This window comes from Ammospiza caudacuta, chromosome 1 (assembly GCF_027887145.1).
Source record: "Ammospiza caudacuta isolate bAmmCau1 chromosome 1, bAmmCau1.pri, whole genome shotgun sequence".
Taxonomy (NCBI): domain Eukaryota; kingdom Metazoa; phylum Chordata; class Aves; order Passeriformes; family Passerellidae; genus Ammospiza; species Ammospiza caudacuta.
In genome coordinates, this window is record NC_080593.1 from 119,850,086 (window position 1) to 119,872,945 (window position 22,860).

Genomic DNA, 22,860 nt, shown 5'->3' on the forward strand with positions numbered 1-22,860 from the left:
AAAGGAAGGCATCATTCTCAAAGTCATTAGAACTTGTCATTGAGTACTGCTGATGTTTTCATCTTCCTAGAATCATCCTTGAATGCTTAAGGTTGGAAGAGGACCCTGAAGACCAACTAGTTCCAACTCTCCTGCCATGGGCAGCAACACCTTCAACTAGACCAGGGTTACTCAGAGCTGCATCCATCGTGGCCTTGAACACCTTCAGGAATGGTGCATCCACAGCTTCCCTAGGCAACCTGTTCCACCTTAAGTTATAGCAAGATCTTATTACACACAGTCATCACAGAGAAACTATGCCTTATAATAACAATTTAGAAACTTCTAATACAAAACTTAAAAATCCAATAGTTCACTGGTTCAAACATGACACTGACTTCAGGAGAACACTGCTCCCAGGTTTCTCACTCCAAATACGTAATTTCTTTGTAATTCTACTTATGCACTAACTGTGTTTAGTAAATAAGAGTATAAAGCCAAAGATGAGCTCACACAGGCAAACTAAATAAATATTTTAATCTCAAGTAACTTCATAACATAGATCAAAAAGTCAGTACATATCAGCTCACTCAGTTTACACTGTTACTCTCTGAATCTGATGTAGTTCAAGAGTATTCAATTTGTAATTTATGGACCAATCTGAGCCTGGTACTGATGGGCCTGTTTTCTCCAGGGCTGCTCATGAGCAAGAGAAATGAAGACAGACACAGAGACCATTCTCAGCTTTAAGTCTAGAATTGGGCATCACTTGCATGTCAAGGCTGACCTGTGAGGCTGTCCTGTGCAGAACCAGGAGCTGAACTCGATGGTCCTCGTGGACCCCCTCCAACTGAGGATGTTTTATGATTCTCAGGATACACAGAGAAGAACTACAGCTCATTCCCCTCCTCATGGAGAAGAGCTACAGCTCATTTGTCTAAACTGAGAAACCTCTATGAGAAAATGGCAACCAGAGGTAGCCTCTATGATAGAACTCATGGCCCAGAACTCTGTTAAGATCCAAGCAAGGAAACTGATACAGGAGAATGGTACATTTGCAGTACACCACTTACAGAACAACACTTTTCACATAGAGACTGTGTGTACTATATATATTTTCAGTTAGCATGGCTCCATAAGAAGGGAGCACGACATATAGCCTTACAAATCATGGACAAAGGCTGTGACACAGCCAAACAGAAAAGGTGGACATGCACTGGATGGCTCATCACTGAGCTCTTGCTCACTAATACTTGGGAAACCAAACAAAGGAAAGAGCAGCTCTGTAAAAACAAAAAGAAAAGTAGCTAACAGTGGTGAAGGAAAGATAAACTCTAAACACAAAATAAGGAAACAGATCTAGACATTTTAAAGTTAACTCAAGAAAAATTTCCTGTATTGACATCTCAAGAATTTTACATAGTAACGGACAGTAGAACCTTAAAATGCAGATCTGTAAAAAGAATCCACAACACAATTCAAGTGTAACGAATATGAAGAGTTTGAAGATGAAAAATATCTTCATTATCCAAGTTAAGGCTCTAATATTAGACAAGACCTTGGCAAATGCCATCCTAAATAACTTACTCATAAATTAAAAGTATCAACAACTCTCTGACATAACTTACAGAAGAATCCCAAATCACTGAACATAACAAAGAACTGAATGTAATTTTTCCTTCTAAAACATTAGTTTGAGAGACCTCATCTACAGAGTGATGCAAGTACCTTTCCAAAAAGTTAGAGAAAACCCATAATCACATAAAAGCAGATATTTTCATTTGATCCCAATCCTCCTCATACATGCAAGCACTGTCCCTATATTCTTCCCTAAGATCCTGAGTAGTGATATTTTCAACCATCATTTTATTTCCATAAACAAACTTAATTCATTACAATGCATATAGTAGCCCATATGACACAAAAAGCACAAGTAAGAATTTCATGGATTGACACAAATTCTATCACTGTTTCATCACTGTTGGGCAAGTGCATGCATGTCAGAACATTTAAAGTACATACACAGTAGAGATTTATCATTTAGTCATGGGTAACAAATGGCTAGCCAACATATACTCAGATCACTATGCTTTAAGACCACTCATGTATTTGTTTCCAGGGAACAATTTCTTTTGCAATACTTTCTTCCTATACTTAAAGACAGAAGTTGTTTCCAGCAACTAAAGGGAGCAGTAAGCTGCAGAGTTGTTACATTCTGTAAGAGGGGGCTGGGAAATCACTAATCTTTGATTTTAGAAGTGAGACACAGTGATTGACATGGTTTTGATGAAAACTTTGAGCATGAATGACAACCCTAAAGAAAGAGCATGGTATTAGAGAAAAAGCAATCTGTTTCAAGACAGTTATCTGATCTAGCTGCTTTTCTGCCTGTTCTGCTCCAGTGCCAGGGCAAGATTCTTTCTTATCTCCATGAATGCTGCTCTTTCTTGTAAGCTTTTAGTGCATCCTGTGATGAGTGGGCTCACTCATAAGCAGGTGACTGCTCTCCTGACTCCTTCCAGGCAGCAGGCACGTTATTTGAAAACAACTTGAAGAGCAGCATTACTTCAGCACACACCTTCTCAGAATCCCGGTATGGCGCTACTACCATGCTACACCTCAGTTCCCTCTAGCCCCAAAAACACAGCAAAGACCAGATAATATCACAGAGCGGCTGATAAAATTATTACCACCTGCTTTCTGAAAAGAAAAAAGTCAAAATCCTGAAGAATACAGACAGCAGGATCCTTATGTTGGTCAATAACAGTATAGAAAGAATAGTAATGGATCAACAACAGGAAAAACAATTTGAAAGTGTAGAATGGGAAAAAAAAAAGAGAACCTGCAGGACTGGGCAAGCTTTAAGTGACAGAATAAGCAGCAGCACCATGGATCTTCAAACCCCAAAACCAAGCAGGTGGACTGCTCAGTGAACCTAAGCCCAGCCTGAGTACAGCAGGGTTATGTGCCTACACTCCAGGGGCATCAACCACGTGCTCCAAGGTGGCTGCACCACAGCAACAAGGCAAGGTCACATTTTCCTAGAATGCTCCCTAGAACTACAAGATCCCTGTCACTTGGCCAGCCTTTGCTCCCTAGAACTGCAAGATCCCTGTCACTTGGCCAGCCTTCCACACACTACTCGTGTCATAGCTGTGACAATTTGACCAGGAGACACTAAACTAAAAAACTTGTAATGAACAAGGAAATCTGATGTCTTAAGACTGATTTTGTACTTAACAAGACATACCCCACTGAAATTAGGAGTAAGGATTGGATTTCACAATGCCACTTCCAGCTCAGTTTACATCATATACCTACTGAACCTGAAGATGCACAAAAACCCCATGAAATTGCTGGAATGTCCTGAAGACTGTTGAAAACAAGCAAACAAAACAACCTAAATATTAAAAAAGTTCTAAGTAAGAGTAAAATCACAGTACAATCCCACTAACTGCTGTAAAATCAGCAACTGTGATATAATTTAAACATATAGCAATTGATTAATTACCCATACTTAACACATTTTCCTGATTCATTCTATTGTCCTCTGATCACAAGAAGTGAATGAACTTCCAAGAACGGGAGAACGGATTTGAACATATGCCATATGCTTAACCCAGCTATTCATCCAATTTTGTTTAACTCTCGCTATTTATACGCTAAATGGAAAATCAACTTCTGATCTCCCACAGCTTGGTATCTACCATATGGACATACTCTACATAAAAAAAAAAAGATGCAGGGCCTGTTAACTCAACTAAACTCAAAAGGATTCATAGCAGCATTTGCTAGACAAGAGTCCACATAAAAGACAAACTCCATGTTGAAATTCACAGTAGCTGATTCCAACATCTTGCCTGCTAATGAACAGTAATAATTTCATGGATGGCAAAAATCATGTTTATTATAGGGTTCCAACAAATTGCATCAGGGCTAAAAAGAAAAAAAAAACATCTTAAGGGCAACAACTGTCTCTGGTCCTTTACAATGAAAGATGTAAAATGTTTGCATTAAAAAGCCAGGTCTTCCTGGAGATGATGCTGTGGTGACCAGGTAGAGGCACTGGTAGTGCTGAAATCAGTCTCAGCACAGAAGCACTTAAGAAACATCTTGGAGGAAGCCAACCACTTTCTTGTATTATCAGCATGCTAACAGCACTAAGTATGTAATATAATAATAGTTGATTATAGTCTATAAGGATTTGGAAAATTCATTTCTATCTTAAAATCTCTACTGTTTATTTTAGTTTTTAAAAGTGAGGTTAATCTGATTATTTCTCTGAAATTTACAGGAGAAAAGTTTAAAAAAAAAAAAGAAAACAAAGGGTTTGAAAGCTCTAAGATTCAGGCTTCCCTGAACAAAGCCTGTATAAATAATACAAATTAAACTGCAGCAGCAACCTGTCCCAGAGGAAAAAAATGCAGGTTTAATCTGTGTAGGCATATCTATGTCTAAGCTTTGTATTTGATTAATTTGCTAATATAGTTAATATTAATTCAGTAGAGACTCAAAGTAGGTAACTATTGAAACATCTTGTTTTCCTACTCTTACACTACTTAATTATTAGCAAGGAACTGACTGTTTTATTTTTAAGTAAGCCAGTATTAACAGCTTCATTTCTAACCAAAGGGACTGTAGTCCCCATGCAAAATAGGCTGAAGCATACAACAAGGTTTAAAAGAAGTGTTGTAGGAACTTGATGATGTACTGTATAAATACAGCATGTGCTATCAATTTAAATTTGTTTCAAGTTATTAGAGAGGGCTTTCTACTGCAAAATCCAATGGAAATCCTGCCAAAAAATATCGTAGCAGGTACTGCAAAACAACAAAGTATCAGAGCATATTCCTGGATAGAAATACATCCAACTGAGAATCACATAAAATTCACTTCCTTCTGAAATAACAGCTCCATCCAGAAACTACTTATGAAGGCTGTATCATCATTAGTAAGTTCCTCTGTAGCATTTATTGCCTGTAATACCCAACTGAAACCATCTAAGTTCTAATCACACACAGCACCTTATTATGTTTATTGATCAAGCAGCCCTCATGAAAAAAAAAAAAAAAAAAAAAAAAAAAGACTAAAAAAAGGGTAATCCACTTATGGTTTCCTAGAAAAAAATCTCCAATTTTTTGGGATGCTTACTATGAAGGTCATCGACGAGGGACAAATACCATCTGTGGACAAGGTCACTGTAAACCAAATGTAGACATTTGACACTGGTAAGAGAAGGTGAGAAACTTCACAGTGTTAAGAATGTATCAATGCCCTTTTTGTAAGTAAATTACTGCAGCCTACAATACTGTCAATCCACACCTGCATTGGTATTAAATACTTCACCACACAATTTGTTACTTTAATTTCAAAGCACCTTAAGCCTTCCTAGCTCTTAATTTTAGTAAACATCAGTAAAAGTCAGCATACTAAAGAATCTACCTCAGCAGTTTTTCTTGTAAACTCAACAGTAACCAGAGAAGGTCACTGTATTCCTGAAATGCTTTCACCACCAGCTGATGACAAGGGTTATCGAGCATTAGAAGTGTCTGTTACCATTGGAGGCATTGCCATTACTAATCCTGACTATTCTGCCAATCCACTTAAATCTCTACCCCTCAACACAGGTACAGAACTGCCCCACAAAAAGCAAAGAAGCTGCCTTTGGCACAGCATGTCAGGCAGATCTTGAGGCACCAAGTTCAGCATTAGTATTTGTTTCCAATCCTGCACTCAGCAGTTATTTAAATATCAACTCAGATTCTATCTTTTTTAACATATAATATTGTGTCTCACTCTGTAAACCACTTCTTTTTTTAATAATCAACATTTCTGAGTTCTCTGTTTAAATATAAATTCTGCAAAAATATAAGAAGTAAATAATCTTAAATGATTTTCTAAAATATTTAACTCTCTGTTTCAGCCAATTTCTAAATAAAGAAACTGGATAAGACAGTTGAGCACAAAGGCTTTTAAAAAGACATGGTTTTAATAAAGTTATTTTATTCTGAATAACTTTTTCTCAGTGTCTCAAAGTTCTCTATTTTTTAAATTCTGCAATACTCATCACAGTATTTTTTGCCTACACTGAAAAACAACTAGCTCATTTTTAACTGCCCAACTAATTTTTTCCCCATTTAAACAGAAAGCATTCAAAGCAATTATGATTGTGGCACTCCCTCCATCAGAAAAGCAACAATAATGCCTATTTACTCAGTAGCAGGTACTGAAAATTCTCTCCCAGGTTTAGGAACCCACAATTTGGTAATTGTACATAAATCACCACTGTACAACTTAGGCACCTCAATGGATAGGTAACTACTTTCATTGCTTATATTCTTAAGCCAATCATTGTAAACCAGCCAAAGGCCATGATTTTGAAGAACTTGCAGGTACTCATTATAAAAACACTGTATTAACAACTACTTACTTTGTTACCTCACTATTTGTCCATTAGTTAACATGAAATACTCAAAATGCCAAGAAAACGGAACATTTCTATCAAAGAAAAGAAGCAAAAGAAACTGATGAAATGCAAGCAAGCACTGTTGTGTCAGAGAAAGTTTTGCATCAACTGCAAGTGCTGCACAGAAACCAGCAACAGAAGTTCTGCTGTTTCATGGAGTGTGCAAATGTTTTGACGTAGCAGAGTAAAAGCTGCTCCATTGAACCAGTATGTACTGAACTGGTACTCTGAAAAGTCCATGGAAGCACAGTACCTGGATCACAGTGAGACAGACATCAGGCAGTGTAAAGCTGCCCAACCAACAGTCCTGATAGAAGTGCCAGACAAGTGGAACATTGTGAGGTAAAAGCAATAGCTTGGAGAACAAAGAGCAGAACAACGCGGTATTTCTGATCGCAGTCAGAAATACTGTAATAGGAATTACACCCACATGACAGAATGAAAGAAATAGAAAACACTAAATCCCAAACTAGAGATTTACAAACACCTAAACTGTTGAGTACAGAAACAGTACTGATTGTGTAGAGCTCACTAAGCAAGTTGCATGCAAGTAGAAATGATGACTGTGCAATGTCTCTGACTGCAGAGAGGTCCTGAGACAAACAAAAAATTTTAAAAATCCCCCACTAACATGAAAAGTACATCTTGTAAGGGCACACAAGACACCCCTCTATTAGGTCATGCTTTTGTATTTTTTTGTGATCAATCTATACACGAACAGGGAGCTTATCCTAAGTTGTACCTCTCAAAACAAACCTTTAGAACAGTTATTTACATGACTGCTAATTTCTATTAACCCATGCAAATATAAACTCACAGTAGTGTTTCAACACCTAAATTGCTAGTTACATTTGAATTGCTGATGATCCAGTCTTCCACTAGTCTTACAAATTACATCCATCTTTACAAGACTTAAAACCTTATTTCCTTACCTCACAGCAGCTGTAAAATTCTCCCAGAAAGCCTATTACATCATGACTAAAGTCTAGGTTAACACCAATATTGTAACAGTAGGATTTTAACTAATGCTTTTTGTGTTTTATTTGTCATCATTTGTTCCTGTGCCAGCATCTCTACATTGAGGTCATAACCTTCTATATGGTTATTAACACTGAAATTCACTAGAGGAAACAAAGACTGCTGAACCAAAGTTATTAGGGTTTTTTTTGTTTGTTAGTTCACCACAAACAAAAACAGCAGAACTTGTACTGAGAACACTCCTAACTAACTGAGGTAGCTCACTACATTAAACCGTCTCCCCTAGATACAATCTCCTTCAAATACCAGGAAAATTTGAGAGACAAAAGGAGCCTTCAGTTATTTAGAACAAATAACATGGTATTTTTAAAGAGGACATACTGATGTCTCCCACATTTTGTAATATTTCACTGCTTTGTTTTGTTTGGGGGAAAGGGGGCAGAGAATGCTTTTTCCAAAGTAACTTCAAGAAACAATCTATTTCTAAAACTTCCACCATTCAGAAAATATACCAATAAAGACATTCTTTAAAGAAACTCAGGGTATCTAGGGGAGAGGGGAATATTAAGCTACTTTGCTTAACAATGTGAACAGAACAGCCTGCAGGCATCTTCCTGCTGTGACCTTCTATTATTAACAAACACATTGCTCCAGCAATAAAGTCACTGGAGCCCCACAGCCCAGAGATGCACCAGCAACCAAGGCTGTCACTGTATTGGGAAAAAGAACTGGAAAGGAAGGCCCAGGAAAGTTAACATGGAACAGACAGATGTGTATATTATTCTTCCTTCAGGTGATACAGCACAATTTGGAAACAGTAACTAAACCCAAAGTTTTTGGAACCTACTGCTCACACGAAAATCCAAGGCCTAGGATAATCATATTTTTCTCCAAAAACACAACTTCTCAGTGCCGAATCACAAGTACTGCAGAGTGCAAAAAGAATCATGCAACAGAATCATGCTTCCCATTAGCCAATCTCAACTGTTTCTCAACTTTGATGTGTTAAAGAAACCCCACATGCCAAGGATTACAAAAACAGCATTACTAAGTGATTCAGGCAGAGAAAAATAAAATCTCTACAGTCTATAAAAAGCTGTTTCCTTCTCCTTTGCAGATCAGAATTTAAGCATTCCACTTAATAACATCAATACATTAAATATTTAGAGGTTTTTAACTGTAATTTCTCACAAAGTATTATCTTGAAGCTATATGGCAACTTCCCTTTAATCATCAGATATCCCTTTAAATACATATTTTGCCTACCTCCTAATTAATATATGGCCTTTGCCCTGTCTTTCTCCAACCACTCATCCTCTCACAAAAAAGAAAAAATAGTATGCCACACAACAAAAAAATTAAAAAACTGTTGTGATGCAACATCCCTACCATTTTAATTTCAACAAATACTATCTGAAATATTTGGCTTTTGCCTTTTTTCTTTGTCATATATCATAAATTTAAACTTTGCTGGTTTCAATGAATAATTAAGTTTTCAAAAAGTGCAGGTAATTAAGACTACCAAAAATTAAAATTGAGTAAGAAGTCAGCAATTATAGACTGCATGTATTTTACCAGATCTGCAAGGGACTCTAATTAAACACATATTAATTGCCCTAATCTTCTTAGGCAAGTAATAAATTGGAAGAGCTGATTAATGCACTGGATTTAGTTCAGCTTGTTAAATCTGACAACCTGGCAAAGGAAGACTATCTTGAAAAGCTCTTTTAGCTAAGTAATTGGAATTTTACTCTCAGTAATTTGCCATTCCATAATAAGAGCTATTTAGTGCATTGACTCTTCATCAGTGTTTTTTTTTTTAAATACATACTAGTTATACTGAAACAGTACCATTAGCTGCTCATAAAGATTATGAAAAATTATGAACTTTGACCTTTATTGTCCATCAAAAGACACTTTCACTCTGAACACAAATTAGTGTATTTCCTTGCAGGCAATAAATCCTAATTAATTTTAATTCTAGAAGCTGCTAATAACATTTTAGAAAGTCCATATGGACACATTAAGTCCTCTACACAATTCATAAAGCCAGCAACTAAACCAGTTTTCAATATTAAATTACTGCTGATGACTGCTGGAATACAGTGAAATACCAGTATTCAAAGAGCTTCAATCTCTTCTCTCTTTTTTTACCTATTTACCCAAGCACTTCTGCATGGACACATAACAAGGGAGTGTAACATTTTTGTAATATCAGCCATAAAAAAAATAAGAGAAATTTGGAAACCTCCAGGTAGATATTTTAAAGGTCTGCTATGTCTCAAATTTCACTTAAAAATAAGCAGATGTAGGTGAACAAAAGAAAAAATTCTCCCTTGCTAAAGAAAAAAGCAGCAAGTAAAGAACAGGGAACCATAAATTTTTATACTTGAAAAATGTTTTGAAGTATTCCATGAAAGCTGAAACAGCTCTTCATATGTCCTAGAAAATATGAAAGCATATAAAGTCTTTCACATGAAGAAGCTTAGAAAGTCATGCGTTCCAAATAAAGTTCAGTCAGAAAACAAATCTTAAACATAAAAATATCTAGCCGCCATCAAATTTTCATTCTGTACTCCTCAGAGCTGACATTCTCCTGTAGCTTCCAGGATCTACACTTAAATTTAAGTTACTCTTCGGTTAGCAAAATCTAGTGTTCATATGCCTTGAAAATCAGTCAGAGTGAACCTGAAACCTATTCTTTGTTCCTTAAGTGTACTATAACTAAAGAGTCAGCCAGACATCAGTTTTGAGCAGCAACATGATTTTCACAGCTAAGCTTTAACACTTAAAATGAGCAAAACAGCAAAAAGTTGATAATACCAGAGGACTGAGAAGTCACGGAAGAAGACATGAAGGTACTTCAAAGAACTGTCAAACAGATGTCCCAAATATTTCCTACTCATTGTTCATGATGCAGTGCAATTTACCACTTACCACTGAGGTCCCCAGCACAGGAGAAATTCTTCACTGTGAGGATGGTGAGGCATTGGCACAGGCTGCCCAGAGAAGCTGTGGATGCCCCATCCCTAGAAGTGCTCAAGGGCAGCTTGGATGCAGCTCTGAGCAACCTGGGTGAGTGGAAGGTGTCCCTGCCCAAGGCAGGAGGTCAGAACTGCATGATCTTTAAGGTCCCTTCCAACCCTGATCATTCTGATTCTATGGTTGGATAAACAGGTGGCACTCAATTTCAGCTCTCATCCTCAGTAGTGTTCATGAAACAAATAGTATTTTGGCATTGTGATATTGAGTTTAATTAAGTGGCACAGCCTTTTTCCATAGGTTGTGTATTACTTCAATAGAAGGGTTAGGGCTGGTGCCTAAGGCTCCCATGTACTACTAAAAGATGCCAACAGTAGAAAACCAATTCCAACCACTTTCCAGTTGATGGTATTGACCATCTAAAGATCTGTTAGACTTGTTAGCTGCACTTAGGCTATGAGAAAAAATTCCATATCTGAACTTCAGGTCTCTAACACAGAAACCTTCAAGGCTTATAAAAAGACACATGACGAGAAAAGCCCTCAAATTTCAGGATCTGCATAAATGAAAGCAAAAGAGAACTGGAATGCTAAAACACCTCCACTTCCTAGCACAGCATCAGTTCAGCACTGCTGAACATAAACTTAAGTTTGAAATATGACAATTATTCAGTTTGTGATTTGCCTGCACTCCATTTCATTGCTTGAGAAGACACACCACAGCTTTATCAGTGGCAGAATACAGTTTGTCATAAATCAGCACTGAACAGGGAAAGCCAGTGAATATTATTAACTGAGAAAATGGACAGTGAGAGCTGAAAAATCCTTGTTGAAAAGGAACTATTCAGATGACAGGATGTGCGTCATCTGTCAGGAGCTAAAAGCAGGGACTACAACTTCTGGTCCAAAAGATGCTGGGTTCTGTCTCACTTGAAAGAAAGAAACAAAAACAGGAAAAGCAGAATTCTGACAGAAGTTCCTATCTTTTTTGTATCATTTATTTGCATTTTTGTACCACATTACAAAAAAAATTGAATCCCAAATTAAATTCTGAAAATAATAAAAAATATTTTAGATAGAACAATGAGTTAAATACACAGATGTTGGAAAGTACATGGGAACAGAAGAGCATGAAGTAATTTTGACCAAAGCATCCATTAATGTCTAGTTTCAGTTCAACAGACTACATCATCTTCTGGTAAACTGAAATCAATTAAAAGCTAGAACCTGCAATTTGTAAAACAAATCAAAGACAGCAGAGACCTTGATTTCTGCCCTACACACTTTCTAACAAAAAACCCCAAAACCTTATTGTGATAAAAAGAAGTCTACATTTATCTTCTCATCATTTTTCTTCCATCTTTCCCCATATTTATGCAGGCAGTACAAAACTCAACTTCAGCATTTCCTGTCAACATTAAAACCTAAAATCCTGACAAGCACATGACAAAGTCTTGTGGTTGAAGATGCTATGTATTTAAATTTTCATGATATCACACTTTCCAAATGTTACAAGCACACAAATCCAACGTATGTTCTTACTGTTGCCAAAGAGCTTTCTAGAAAAAAAAAACACCTACAAGATTTCCAGTTTTCATTGACCTATCTCTCATTTTCTGCACATATCTGAACTTTGCTCTTTTGGCCCCTGAAACTGAAACCTAGAAAAAAATGTTGTTAAAGAATTTTATGGTAATCTCTTCAATGTTTCCCAAGTAATATTTGCAAGCTATAGAGACTGATAATGAACTGCCATTCCCCTCTCAACTTTTACAGAATGTCTCTGCACTCCAAATAGACACGTAATTCATACTAAAAGTAAGTTCTTTTTAAACACATGCTTCTGTCATTACCTAAATGTTTCAGGTCTTATTGTTATTATAAAAGTAGCAAAGACTTCTGTATAGTTCACTTAATTATGCTTGTCCTTAGAAAAGGTGAATATCTTAAGACTTAATTCCATTTTTCTCTCCATACATCATATTGGAATACCTATCATTTCAAAAGTTATAATTTTCACATTATTTTTTAAAAACTGACACATCTCTTCTAAATTTTAGTAACTTCGTTCATTTTTCTTTTTAAGACACGTTTTAAATCCTTCTGTTTTGCATAAGTGGTGAATCACAAGGTGATACTCAGGCATAATGCTGAATTCCATGCCAATAGCCTATTATCTTCAGCTTTAGCACAATTATTGAAGTACTTAAAGATAAACAGTAGTAATATTTCCTAGATCACACAGAACTTGAGTACAAATCATAATTTCTCCTCCTTCAGGTTCACACATCTAGACAAGGAGTGTCAGACAGAGGGAAATACAACAATAATCCTGTAATATCCAATAATAATCCCGAATCCTGGGCAGCATCAAAAGCAGTGTGGCCAGCAGGTTGAAGGAGGTGATTCTCCCCCTCTACTCTGCTTTCATGAGACCCCACCCAAACTGCTGAGCACAGTTCCAGTGTCCTCAACATAAGGACACAAAAATGTTGGAGCAAATCCAGAGGAGAGCCACGAAGTTGGCAAGAGGACTGGAGCACCTCCCTTACAAAGACAGGCTGAGGAAGTTGGGGCTGTGGGTAGAAACCTCATTGTAACCTTACAGTTTTTGACAGGGCCTACTGGGAAGCCAGAGAGGGACTCTTCATCAGGAACTGCAGCAATAGGACACGGTGCAATAGGTACACATTGAAAGAGGTTAGATATTAGGGAGACACTATTTACAGTGAGGGTGGTTAGGCACTGGAACAGGCTGCCCAGGGAGGCTGTGGGTGCCCCAACCCTGGCAGTGTTCAAATCCAGGCTGGATGAGGCCTTGAGCAACTTGGTCTAGTGGGGAGGGACTAGATGATCCTTAAGGTCCATTCCAACCCCCTAACAATCTATGATAATAGGACACACTGCCAAAACTGGCAGGGCTGTGAGATGAAAGAACTAGCAAAGTCAAGCCCTGTGTTTTTCCTAAAAGAAACTCATACATCTACTAGTGACAGAGATTCAACTAACATATTAAAATACTCAAAACTTTTCTACCTAAATATTTAATATACAATTCCACTTGTGTTTTACCCTATTCGAAATAATTGTTTTAAACAACATCTGAGGCATCTCAATGCAGCAACATGACTTTTCTCCACCCCCATGGAACAGCTCCTCACATCTCCAAAGTCTAGAGCTCCAACAGAGCACTACCAAACTGTGTAAAATAATCACTTTCAGATAGTTTGATGGAAAGTTAATTTCTGCTATGACAGAATCATCTTTGAAGGAGGCTGTTGGGGTTTCTTTTGAATAGTGATTCACCTCAATTAATCACATAAATTTCTGATGATTAAGTGCATCATCTCCAGTGTGCATGTACACAGAGATCTTCCAGTACTCAAGACTCAGCAGTTAGAAACCTTGAGAAAATACAACAATCACAAATTTTAAGAGACACAACCCATCTGACACCTCATACAAAGATATCAGAGACCACTATAAACCTCATTAATTTCTAGTCCACCTGCAAGATGTTCTCTCAACACAGAACTGCAGATACTTACTTCCAGAAATACACTGAAACAAATTCCCTACCCAAGGGTGGGGTTCAAAGAATAAATGTGGCAGATGCCAAGCAATTTCCTTAACTGCACTACTGCAAGGCAATCTTATACAATGATAGGAAGGATTTCAAGAGAACCTGAAGGAAAGGGACAAAATTTGTTATCTTGTAACAAGGCAAAGAAACTTTGTTGTTCGGCAAATGACCTGCAAATAAGTATTTCAAAATATTCAAAATAACATAAAATAAAAATCTTTAATTGCAGCCACATAATTCCAAGAAGGCAATATTAGAAACTTAGTATGCAAATTCAGGCCAAGTTGCACTTTGTACCACAACTATATGTTTACACTGTTTGGATCCAACATTCCATTGTAAACTTACTTACTTTTGTATTACATTCTGTAAGCTGAGCATCATACCCAATTCACTTTTCATCTTTTCTCTGTTGACACGGCACTCGGCCAAATAGCGGAGAGCCTGAAAGAAAGAGGAGCACAGCAGATCAGCAACACATCCAGCACATCACCACTCCTTTCTGTTAGTGCACATCTGCAAACAGTCACAGAGGCAGGTCTAGTAGGGAGAGAAAGAATTATCACCACTATGAACATTAAAAAATATTTTATTTTTATAAATACAGAGAAAGCACAGAGTATCTAATCTATGAGAATTCGAGAGACTAGGGTTTGCTAATACCAGCTGACAGCCTAAGGGACAATTTAACAGCTCTCTACAGCTATGCAAGAAGCCTTTACAAAGATGGTCGAGCCCAACTTTCCTCTACAGCAGGAGACAAGGGGGAACAGCCACAAATTGTAGCTTGGGAAGCTCAAATCAGGTATAATAAAATGCTTTTTTTCCTCTGAAGGTAGCACAACACCGGAACAGATGACCTAGTGGAACTGCAGAATGAACGAGACAAAGCTACAACTGACCTGATTGAGTGCTGGTGACAGTCCCAAATCAAACAGGAAACTGAAGTGAATGACTTCCAGAAGTCCCTTCCAGTAAACATTTATGTGACCTGAGATCTAAAGTAATTTTTATACATGATGTTTCCAGTATAATTTCCATCAATTTTGTGGGCTACCCCAGTACTAGAAATAGAAACCTCACCACTACCAAGTTCCTACTGCCCAGAAAAGGAGTTCTAAAAGATGTATAAGCTTTTGAAGACTTTTTTGCAACTTCATCATTCCATACAGGAATAAGAACACCAGCAGCAGCAAGCTTCTTACTTACTGTGACCTAAACTGGGAAATTACACTTATTCATTGCTCAAGGTTTTGTTTACTGGACTTTCAAGGTAGGCTCTTTGCACAATTTTACACTGTTGACCTCAGTTGGTAACTGCATATTCATATGATCCTCCTAACATAACACTCTTCCAATTAAAATGTCAGTCCTTCTTTTCATGAGACATCTCTCTATTGCTTGTGCTGAGAAAGTTTTCTTAGAAGGAGCCTCCAAAGGTGTTTTACTGATGTAGGTACAAGAACTGCACTTGAAAAATCCTGCAATACACAAATACAGTGATTTATAAAATGGGGTTTGTGACACAAAGTTTAGAAGCACACCAACTCTTTATATATAGCCATGTAGTAGCTACACTGCACAGTAACAGCTTTAAAAATAACATGCTCCTTAATCCCCTCAGAAATAGAGGACTTATCAAAAGGGCTTGCTTTTTCCAAGTCATCCTCTGCACATATCAGGTAAAATTCTCAAGATTGTTTTACTGCCTTTCAAGAAACTCTGGTTGCTGTCTGGCATGGTAAGAACCTGAGATGTGATTTTTGTTATTTCCTGATGAGGACCAGTATCAATAGTTGCAGCTTATAAATGCTGTATATCCATTTATTATTGTACTTTTCAACTATGGGGAAATACCTAAATGATATCTCTCAAGTAACTTGCATGCTATGAAACCTATCCTTGCCAGTGTAACAAGTTTCTTATTTTTATTCTGGCAATTTAATAAGGGTGCAACTCAGCTGGACAAAGAAAAACCTATTCTCTTAACTGCTAACTTTTTGAGTCACAGCTCAAATAAATCATGAGTCCAACTTAACTGACCCAACTTTTCAACACTAGGAAGTTCCCATCCCTCCTGCCTTCCACAGGAGATACAAAGGTATCCCTTCAAAGAAGTGAGATCATTTACACTTATTAAATCCAGTATACTGAAAGCATAGGGGAAGCTATTGATATGAACTTTGGCTCAGCTTCTGTTCAGCTAAACACTTACCTGGGTTAGCTTTAAGGCTCACATAGGTGAGGTCATCAACTAAGTTCAACATAATGAACAGGACTACCTGCATAGTTTAACATAAAATACACTGCTGCCAGTCTTGATAAAAAGGCATCTTTGATGGTTTTGATGTGAAATTTTAAAGTAGTTCCTTAACTTCAGGGTCCTATTTCAAAAAATTTTAGTCCAAATTTCAGAGGGGAAAAAATAGTATTATCTGTGTTACTTCTGATTTTTTAAATTTATATAATTCAAAAATTCTAACATTTGAAGTATATCATAAAGAATTTCTGAAATCAAGACTAGAGAAAACCAGAAATAGAAATATACAGAACATACATATCAATTCTTCATACAAAAAAACCCACCCTCCCTGAACAGTTCTACAACACATCAAAAAAGTTAAATATGGAACTATTATGATTCATACAGATTACAGATTATTACAATTTCAAGTACAGGAATTTCTGAGCAGTACAAGAAGAAATTTAAACTCAGCGCTGCACATCCTTTTATTAGGTACACATTTAATGGAAGATAATTACTTTTAACTACTCCCATTCAAATGGAAGCACTTTTTGACCAACAGGATGACTACAAAAACAAAAAGACTTTTCAGAATGGAAGAATATAAAACATGAAGGCTAAAAAGTTGTCAGCAAAGACATCTAAACCTTCAGATACTAAGCAGTTCAAGAACTCATTAACACAAGGAGTCTGAATAGCAGACCAGAACATGTATCCACAGTAAACTGATCATTTCTCATGGCAGCCACATCCTGGTCTCTAAATTCAATCCACTCTAACTGTGGGTTATCACTCCATGGGACAACCCATCTGCCTCCCATCCTCACCCAAGGAGATTTCCCTTCAACAAAACTTGAATACTGTCAGGGGCTGTGGAACCACACTGCAAACTGGGTTAGTGCTCATCACTCTTGACAAAACCAGTTCTTTTATGCAGAACTAGTTTTTGTAACATGATCAAGAGACTGCAAATCCCAAGCAGGCAGGGAGAATACACAGCCCAACATAACAAAGGAAGGAAAAAGACAGTGGGACAGTTCTTCCAAACAAGAACTCCTTTTAAGACCACAGCCTAAGGAAACTACACTGGGAAGAAAATCAATGCAACATGTTTCCAAGGACAGTAAACTCAAATCTACGTCCTCCTACTGAAGAAAACTACAGTGTGCCAAATGCTATGGCAAGGCTAGCCTAAAAAACAATTAGCAGGACACAAGTTTCCTTATGGGACCCCCCCCCCCCCATACACAAAAGAATCAGTCACTAAAGTAATTTCAAGAAGTCCACTAATATCCACTATGAGAGCAACACAAATGAAAACCAAAGAATTATGGCACAGATAGGTCCCAGTGATACAAAGAATAATGTACACCTGCCATGTACACATGTAAAAGCCAGAGCTCTTTGCTCTTTCATATTCTTTACAATTAAATAATGACATAATTGAAAAAAAAAGGAGCACCACATAAACTTCAGTAACTTAAAATCTTAGAATTCCAATCCAACTCTTAAAATTATTAAATTCTGACTTTTGTTTCTTCCATTTCTAAGCAAGAAATACATTTTTAAGCTAATATTACAATTCAGGATAAGAAATCAGGACTTCAGCATTTATGATTTAGAATTTGAAGAAACAGGCAAAAGCTGGAACCAATTGTATTAGATACTGATAGGTTTTGGGTTGGTTTGTTTGTTTTTAATACCATGAGGCTGTTCAAATGCTGGAAGAGTGTACCAGAGAAGTTATAGAATCTTCATCCTTCAAGGTGTTGAAGACCAAGTGAACACAACCATGAGTTGTGATCTGAGTGCACCTAATTTGGGCATGGGATTGGACTACGTTGCCTTGGCAGGTTGTTTCTAACCTAAGTTATCCTATGACTGGATTTTGATTTTTATAAAGTCAATATCAAGTCACTGTCCATATTTACCAAACTCTATGGCTTCATCTTAAAAAAGAGATTTAAGGGTCCTTACCTCCCTCCATACAAAAAGTGAAATAGCTGTATTAGGGAAAAATGCAAAGTAAATTATTATCTTTTAAAAAAATTCCCTGGAACAATGTGTCATGTTTGAAATACATGCTTAAAAAAAAAAAAAAAAACAACACATGTAATGAATATCAACATAATATAAAACCAGGCATTATTTTTCACATTTTCACTTGTTTAAACAGTTTCATTTGTAAATTGCTTGTTTAAACGACTTACTGAACGAAGTTTAAAAATTCCCTACCAACATGGAAATTTATCTTCAGAATACTTACTAGTAAAGCTGAATGAACAACCTGAGGGTTGGGATGGTCCAAAAAGAGAATGAGACCTGGCAGGCATCCTTGATCCTGAACAATGGCCCGTCTGTTCAACGGATCAGCTGCTAGATCTCGGAGCTGATTAACCACAGACAGTGCATCAGGCTCCTCACTCATAGCAGAATTCATCTTTTCTGCACCATTCATACAAAATACCTGCTGGGAAAAAAAAATATTACTACTATCACAACATTTATCATCAATTAAAACAGAGGCAAAAAAAGCACAAAGGCAATGATTTGCTCTAAAGAAAAAGGTAAAAAAAGCCAAGGACCAGAATTCATGGAAGGTGGATGGAATTGATAAGGATCTGGGTCCTGAAATTTATAAACTGGAAATCTAAACTTCCTATGCAGAGAACAGATATATTTGGATAACAAGGTTTTTATTTGTTTCCTGTATGTCATTTCAGACTAGTCAATCTTTATGGGAGTATGATGTGTTAGTTTTTTTCTCCTTACATTAGTGAAAAATGTTTTCAATAAATCCAGTTTTCTCACAAGCCACCTTAGAAGTCCATAAACATACTTCTGTGCAAGGGTGCAAAACCAAAGTATTTTCAGAGCAGCTTTGGCAATCAAAGAATTTTACAAAAAATGAACCGCAAAAGTCAACAAAATATTAACAGTGCATCAAGAACAGCGAACATTAAACTTTATTCTTCATCCATGTATCAAATAACTAATGCAATGCCATACATTCAAAGGCAGAAAGGGCTTTGGAGGCTGGGTTTGAGCTGTTTTTTCTCCTTTTCACAAGAATCCCTCGATAAAAAGACAGCAAGCAGGTCACGCCTTGCTGCAGTCGAAGTCCAAACCACCAGATCAATTTCAAAGGAGACACGTGTTAGTGTGAGAGTATCAGATTGCAAAGTTGTTTAATAATAGCTACTTAACAGGCAACAAAAGCATAAGTTTGCTCAAAGAAAATGCTAAAATCTTGGTGCAAAAAAAAAAGTTTCTTTGTGCCTCAGAAACTCCTAAATGCTATCTGTAGTCCTGGTTATTGCCACTACCACCTCAGCCAAGTAACTTAAGGCATAAAAGTGGGAGTGAATGCATATTGTTAATTTGTTAAATCACTCACTGTCCCCCAGAATAAAGAACAAATACAATTTTTAAGCCATCACATTCTTTTAACATTATTTGCCAACATTAAATAGTTTTTCTTCACTGAAGGTTGGCCCCTGAGGAACATAAATTTATCACACTCATCAAAAACAATGCACCTAAACATACATTTAGATTATGATAATTTCTGAAATTTTCACAGGGAAAAATGCTGTTAACCTCGAAGTCAATGTTTCTCACTTCAGGAGAGTGCTAGAGTGAAAAGTACAGGCCAATGATTAGTCTCCAGACTATTTCTCTGGACTACCAGAAATAAAAAAGATATCAACTGGGAGATACAGTAGCTCAACCAATAAAAGTTTGTGTTTCCAAAGGAAAAAATTCTAATATAAAAAAAAAACAAAACAAAACCACCAAACAAAGCCAAAGCAGCTCTGTTGAGTATTATTAACTATTTTCCATAGTACACAAAGGAACTTATTATTCAAGACTTAGAAATCAAGTCAGGAGCGGAGCTGATGCTAATCAAAGTCTCTGACTTCCAAGTCTGTGTCCCAAGCACCATATCATTCGTATTCCTGATCACCTTTTGCCTTTTTCCTTCTAACCCTCTGAAAAACCCACCCACAAAACCAGGTTTTACCCCCACCTATTCCATTAGGCTACACTCATCTGAAGGGAGCTACAAGAAAGATGGAGAGGGACATTTTACAAAGGCATATAGTGATGGGACAAGGGGCAATATCTTTAGCTGAAAGGGGGCAGGTTGGGATTAAATATTGGAATAAATTGCTGTAAGGGTGGTGAGGCATTGCAACAGGCTGCCCAGAGAAGTTGTGGTTGTCCCATCCCTGGAAGTGCTCACGGCCAGCTTGGATGGAGCTCTGAGCAAGCTCCTTGAGTGGAAGGTGCCCTTGCTCAGGGTAGGGGGTTAGAACCAGATGCTCTTCCAGGGCTCTTCCAACCCAAACTATTACGTGATTCTGTTATCCTCAGACCCTTCTCCATCTCTCCTAAGCCCCAACTCCGGAGACAACTCTGAAATCCTCACCCTTCTCCATGACCTGCAACAATCAATTCCACCAAAACTCACGCCGTCGCCCACTTCCCGGAGTTTTTTAATTAAAAAAATAGGCGGTCTTAAAAGTTATAATAAGGTATCTATAATTCAGGAGCGTGGCAGAGCGGTGAGCCAGATGCCTGCTCCTGTCTCCTCTCGTAGCTTTGAGACCAAAGCCTGACCCAGGCACCACAGCCCTGTCTGTCTGTCGCTCTCCCCCCGCTTTGTGCTCTCGCCGGGGCGGCCCTGGCCAGGAACCCGCACAGCTCCGCCGCCAGCCCTCCGCAGGCGCCCGAGGCCTCAGCCCGCCGGGGACCAGGCCCCGGGACTCCGCTCGCAGGCCCCGCGGTCGGCGGAGCCCCAGCCCCGCAGGCACCGGGCAGCGGGAGCTCCGGGATGGATCCGGCAGCAGGGGGGATCTCGGCCGCACACGCCGCCCCCTCACGGCCCTTCCCGGCGCGGCCTGTCCCCCTCCCCGGCAGGGCCGTACCGTCGCAGAAGCCGTCCCCGGGCGGACTCGCAGCTCAGCTCCGCGCCCCCATGTCCCTCGGGGCGGGGCGGCCTGCGGCGAGCGGAGCACGGGAAGAGGCTCGGGAGGAACCGCGGGCTGAGCACCGGAACGAGAGCGCCAGAACCACCCACCGGAGCCCGCTCTGACCCCGCACCGCGCCACACCGCGCGGCGCGATTGGCGCCTACCGAGGGCGGGCCCCCGCCAATCGAGGAGCTCTTTGTTCCTGGGCGGGGCGCGGGGCAGGCCGGGAGGTGTAGTCCGAGGCTTTGTCCATTTGTTTTAGATTTTTTTTTTGCAGGCCATTGTTTTTGGATTTTTTTTTTGTGAAACACGCTCCTCGCGCACGGTTACCACGAGAAGCTGGATTTACTGCTCAAATAAAGTGTACCGTGTATTGTAAAACAATGTAGTGTGAACCACACCTGATGCTGTAGGGACAGAGGATGCCCATCTCCTGCTTTGAAACCCGAAATGGGTATTCCCCATACCACGAGATACCGAAATTAGATTTAGTTTCATATCGAATCAAGGCATGGTTAAGGCTGACAAAACCTCTAAAAGCACCAGGTGCTGCATATTGATCCTTTATGATGGCTTGGGTCTACATAAAGGCAAAGCTCTTCTGTTTCCTCGTTCCTCCACATGACCCTCACACCTTATTTTAAAGTGCTTGAGGTAAAGTTCTCAGTAGTTTCTAAAGCTGAAAACACCCGCTAAGTAATGCTTAAACCAATTCAGCCCGAAGAAACTCTGAGCTCCCCTTTATCACGCCTCTGCCCCACAGCGATCCCGACTTTCCGCCCGATTCCACAGGGGTCCCGGCCCTCCTTTCCACAAGGTTTTATGGGACACAGCCAGCCCAGGAGCCACCGGCGGTGCCGCAGCCGACAGCCGCACCTCAGGGAGCCGCAGGCCGCCGGCAGCCGCGGCCGAGGGTGCGGAGGAGCCACAGCAGCCCCGCAGGCCCCACACGAGGCAAACACGGTAGCGCTGCCCCGGCGGTGACAGGGCAGGGCCGCTGCCCTTCCCCATCGCCTCAGAATGAGGGAATCAGCGAGGCTGGAAAGGACCTGTGAGGCCATCGAGTCCGACCTGTGGCCGAGCACCACCCTGTCACCTGGACCGGGGCACTGAGTGCCACATCCAGCCTTTCTTCAACACCTCTGGGCACGGTGACTCCACTGCCTCCAAGGGCAGCCCATAGCACCATTTAATAACCCGTTTTGTGAACAAATTCCTCCTGACGTCCAATCTGAACCTCCCCCGGCACAGCCTGAAGCCGTGTCCTTTATCCCGTTCCCTAATTGCGTGAGGGATGAGACCTACCCACATAGGGCAGCCTGAGCCTCGCCCGGCACAGCCTGAAGCCATGTCCTTTATCCCGTTCGCTAATTGCCAGGGGACGAGATCAACCCCCACAGGGCAGCCTGAACCTCCCCCGGCACAGCCTGAAGCCGTGTCTTCTACCCTGTTCACTGGCTGCCGGGGGGACGAGACCAGCCCCCACGAGGCAGCGGGACCAAGAGCATCCGGCCTGGCTGAGCTCCCGGTGTCCCGCCCCTATTGGCGGGTCCCGCTCACGTGACCGCGCAGGGGGCGGGGCGGGGCGGCTCCCCCTCCCGCTGCCGGCTCGGCGCCTGCCGGGTAGCGCCTCACCCCCGCTGCGCGCGCCAC

The 22,860-nt window shown here is 39.6% G+C and overlaps 1 protein-coding gene across 3 annotated transcripts in view; it reads right to left on the minus strand.

Moving 5' to 3' along the window:
* Nucleotides 1-22,678, minus strand: part of ARMC1 (armadillo repeat containing 1) — a 35,219-nt gene extending 12,541 nt beyond the window's left edge. The window contains exons 1-3 of one of the 3 annotated variants that reach the window (XM_058801483.1): nt 22,513-22,678; nt 18,499-18,699; nt 14,340-14,431 (exon numbers count right to left, since the gene is read on the minus strand). In XM_058801483.1, coding sequence (XP_058657466.1) covers nt 14,340-14,431; nt 18,499-18,699; nt 22,513-22,557 — 338 coding nt within the window. In that variant the 5' untranslated portion in view covers nt 22,558-22,678. Of the gene's footprint in view, nt 1-14,339; nt 14,432-18,498; nt 18,703-21,163; nt 21,363-22,512 lie in introns of those variants that run through there. The other 2 variants (XM_058801474.1, XM_058801491.1) reach the window with 2 other exon arrangements.
* Nucleotides 22,679-22,860: the final 182 nt, after the last annotated feature.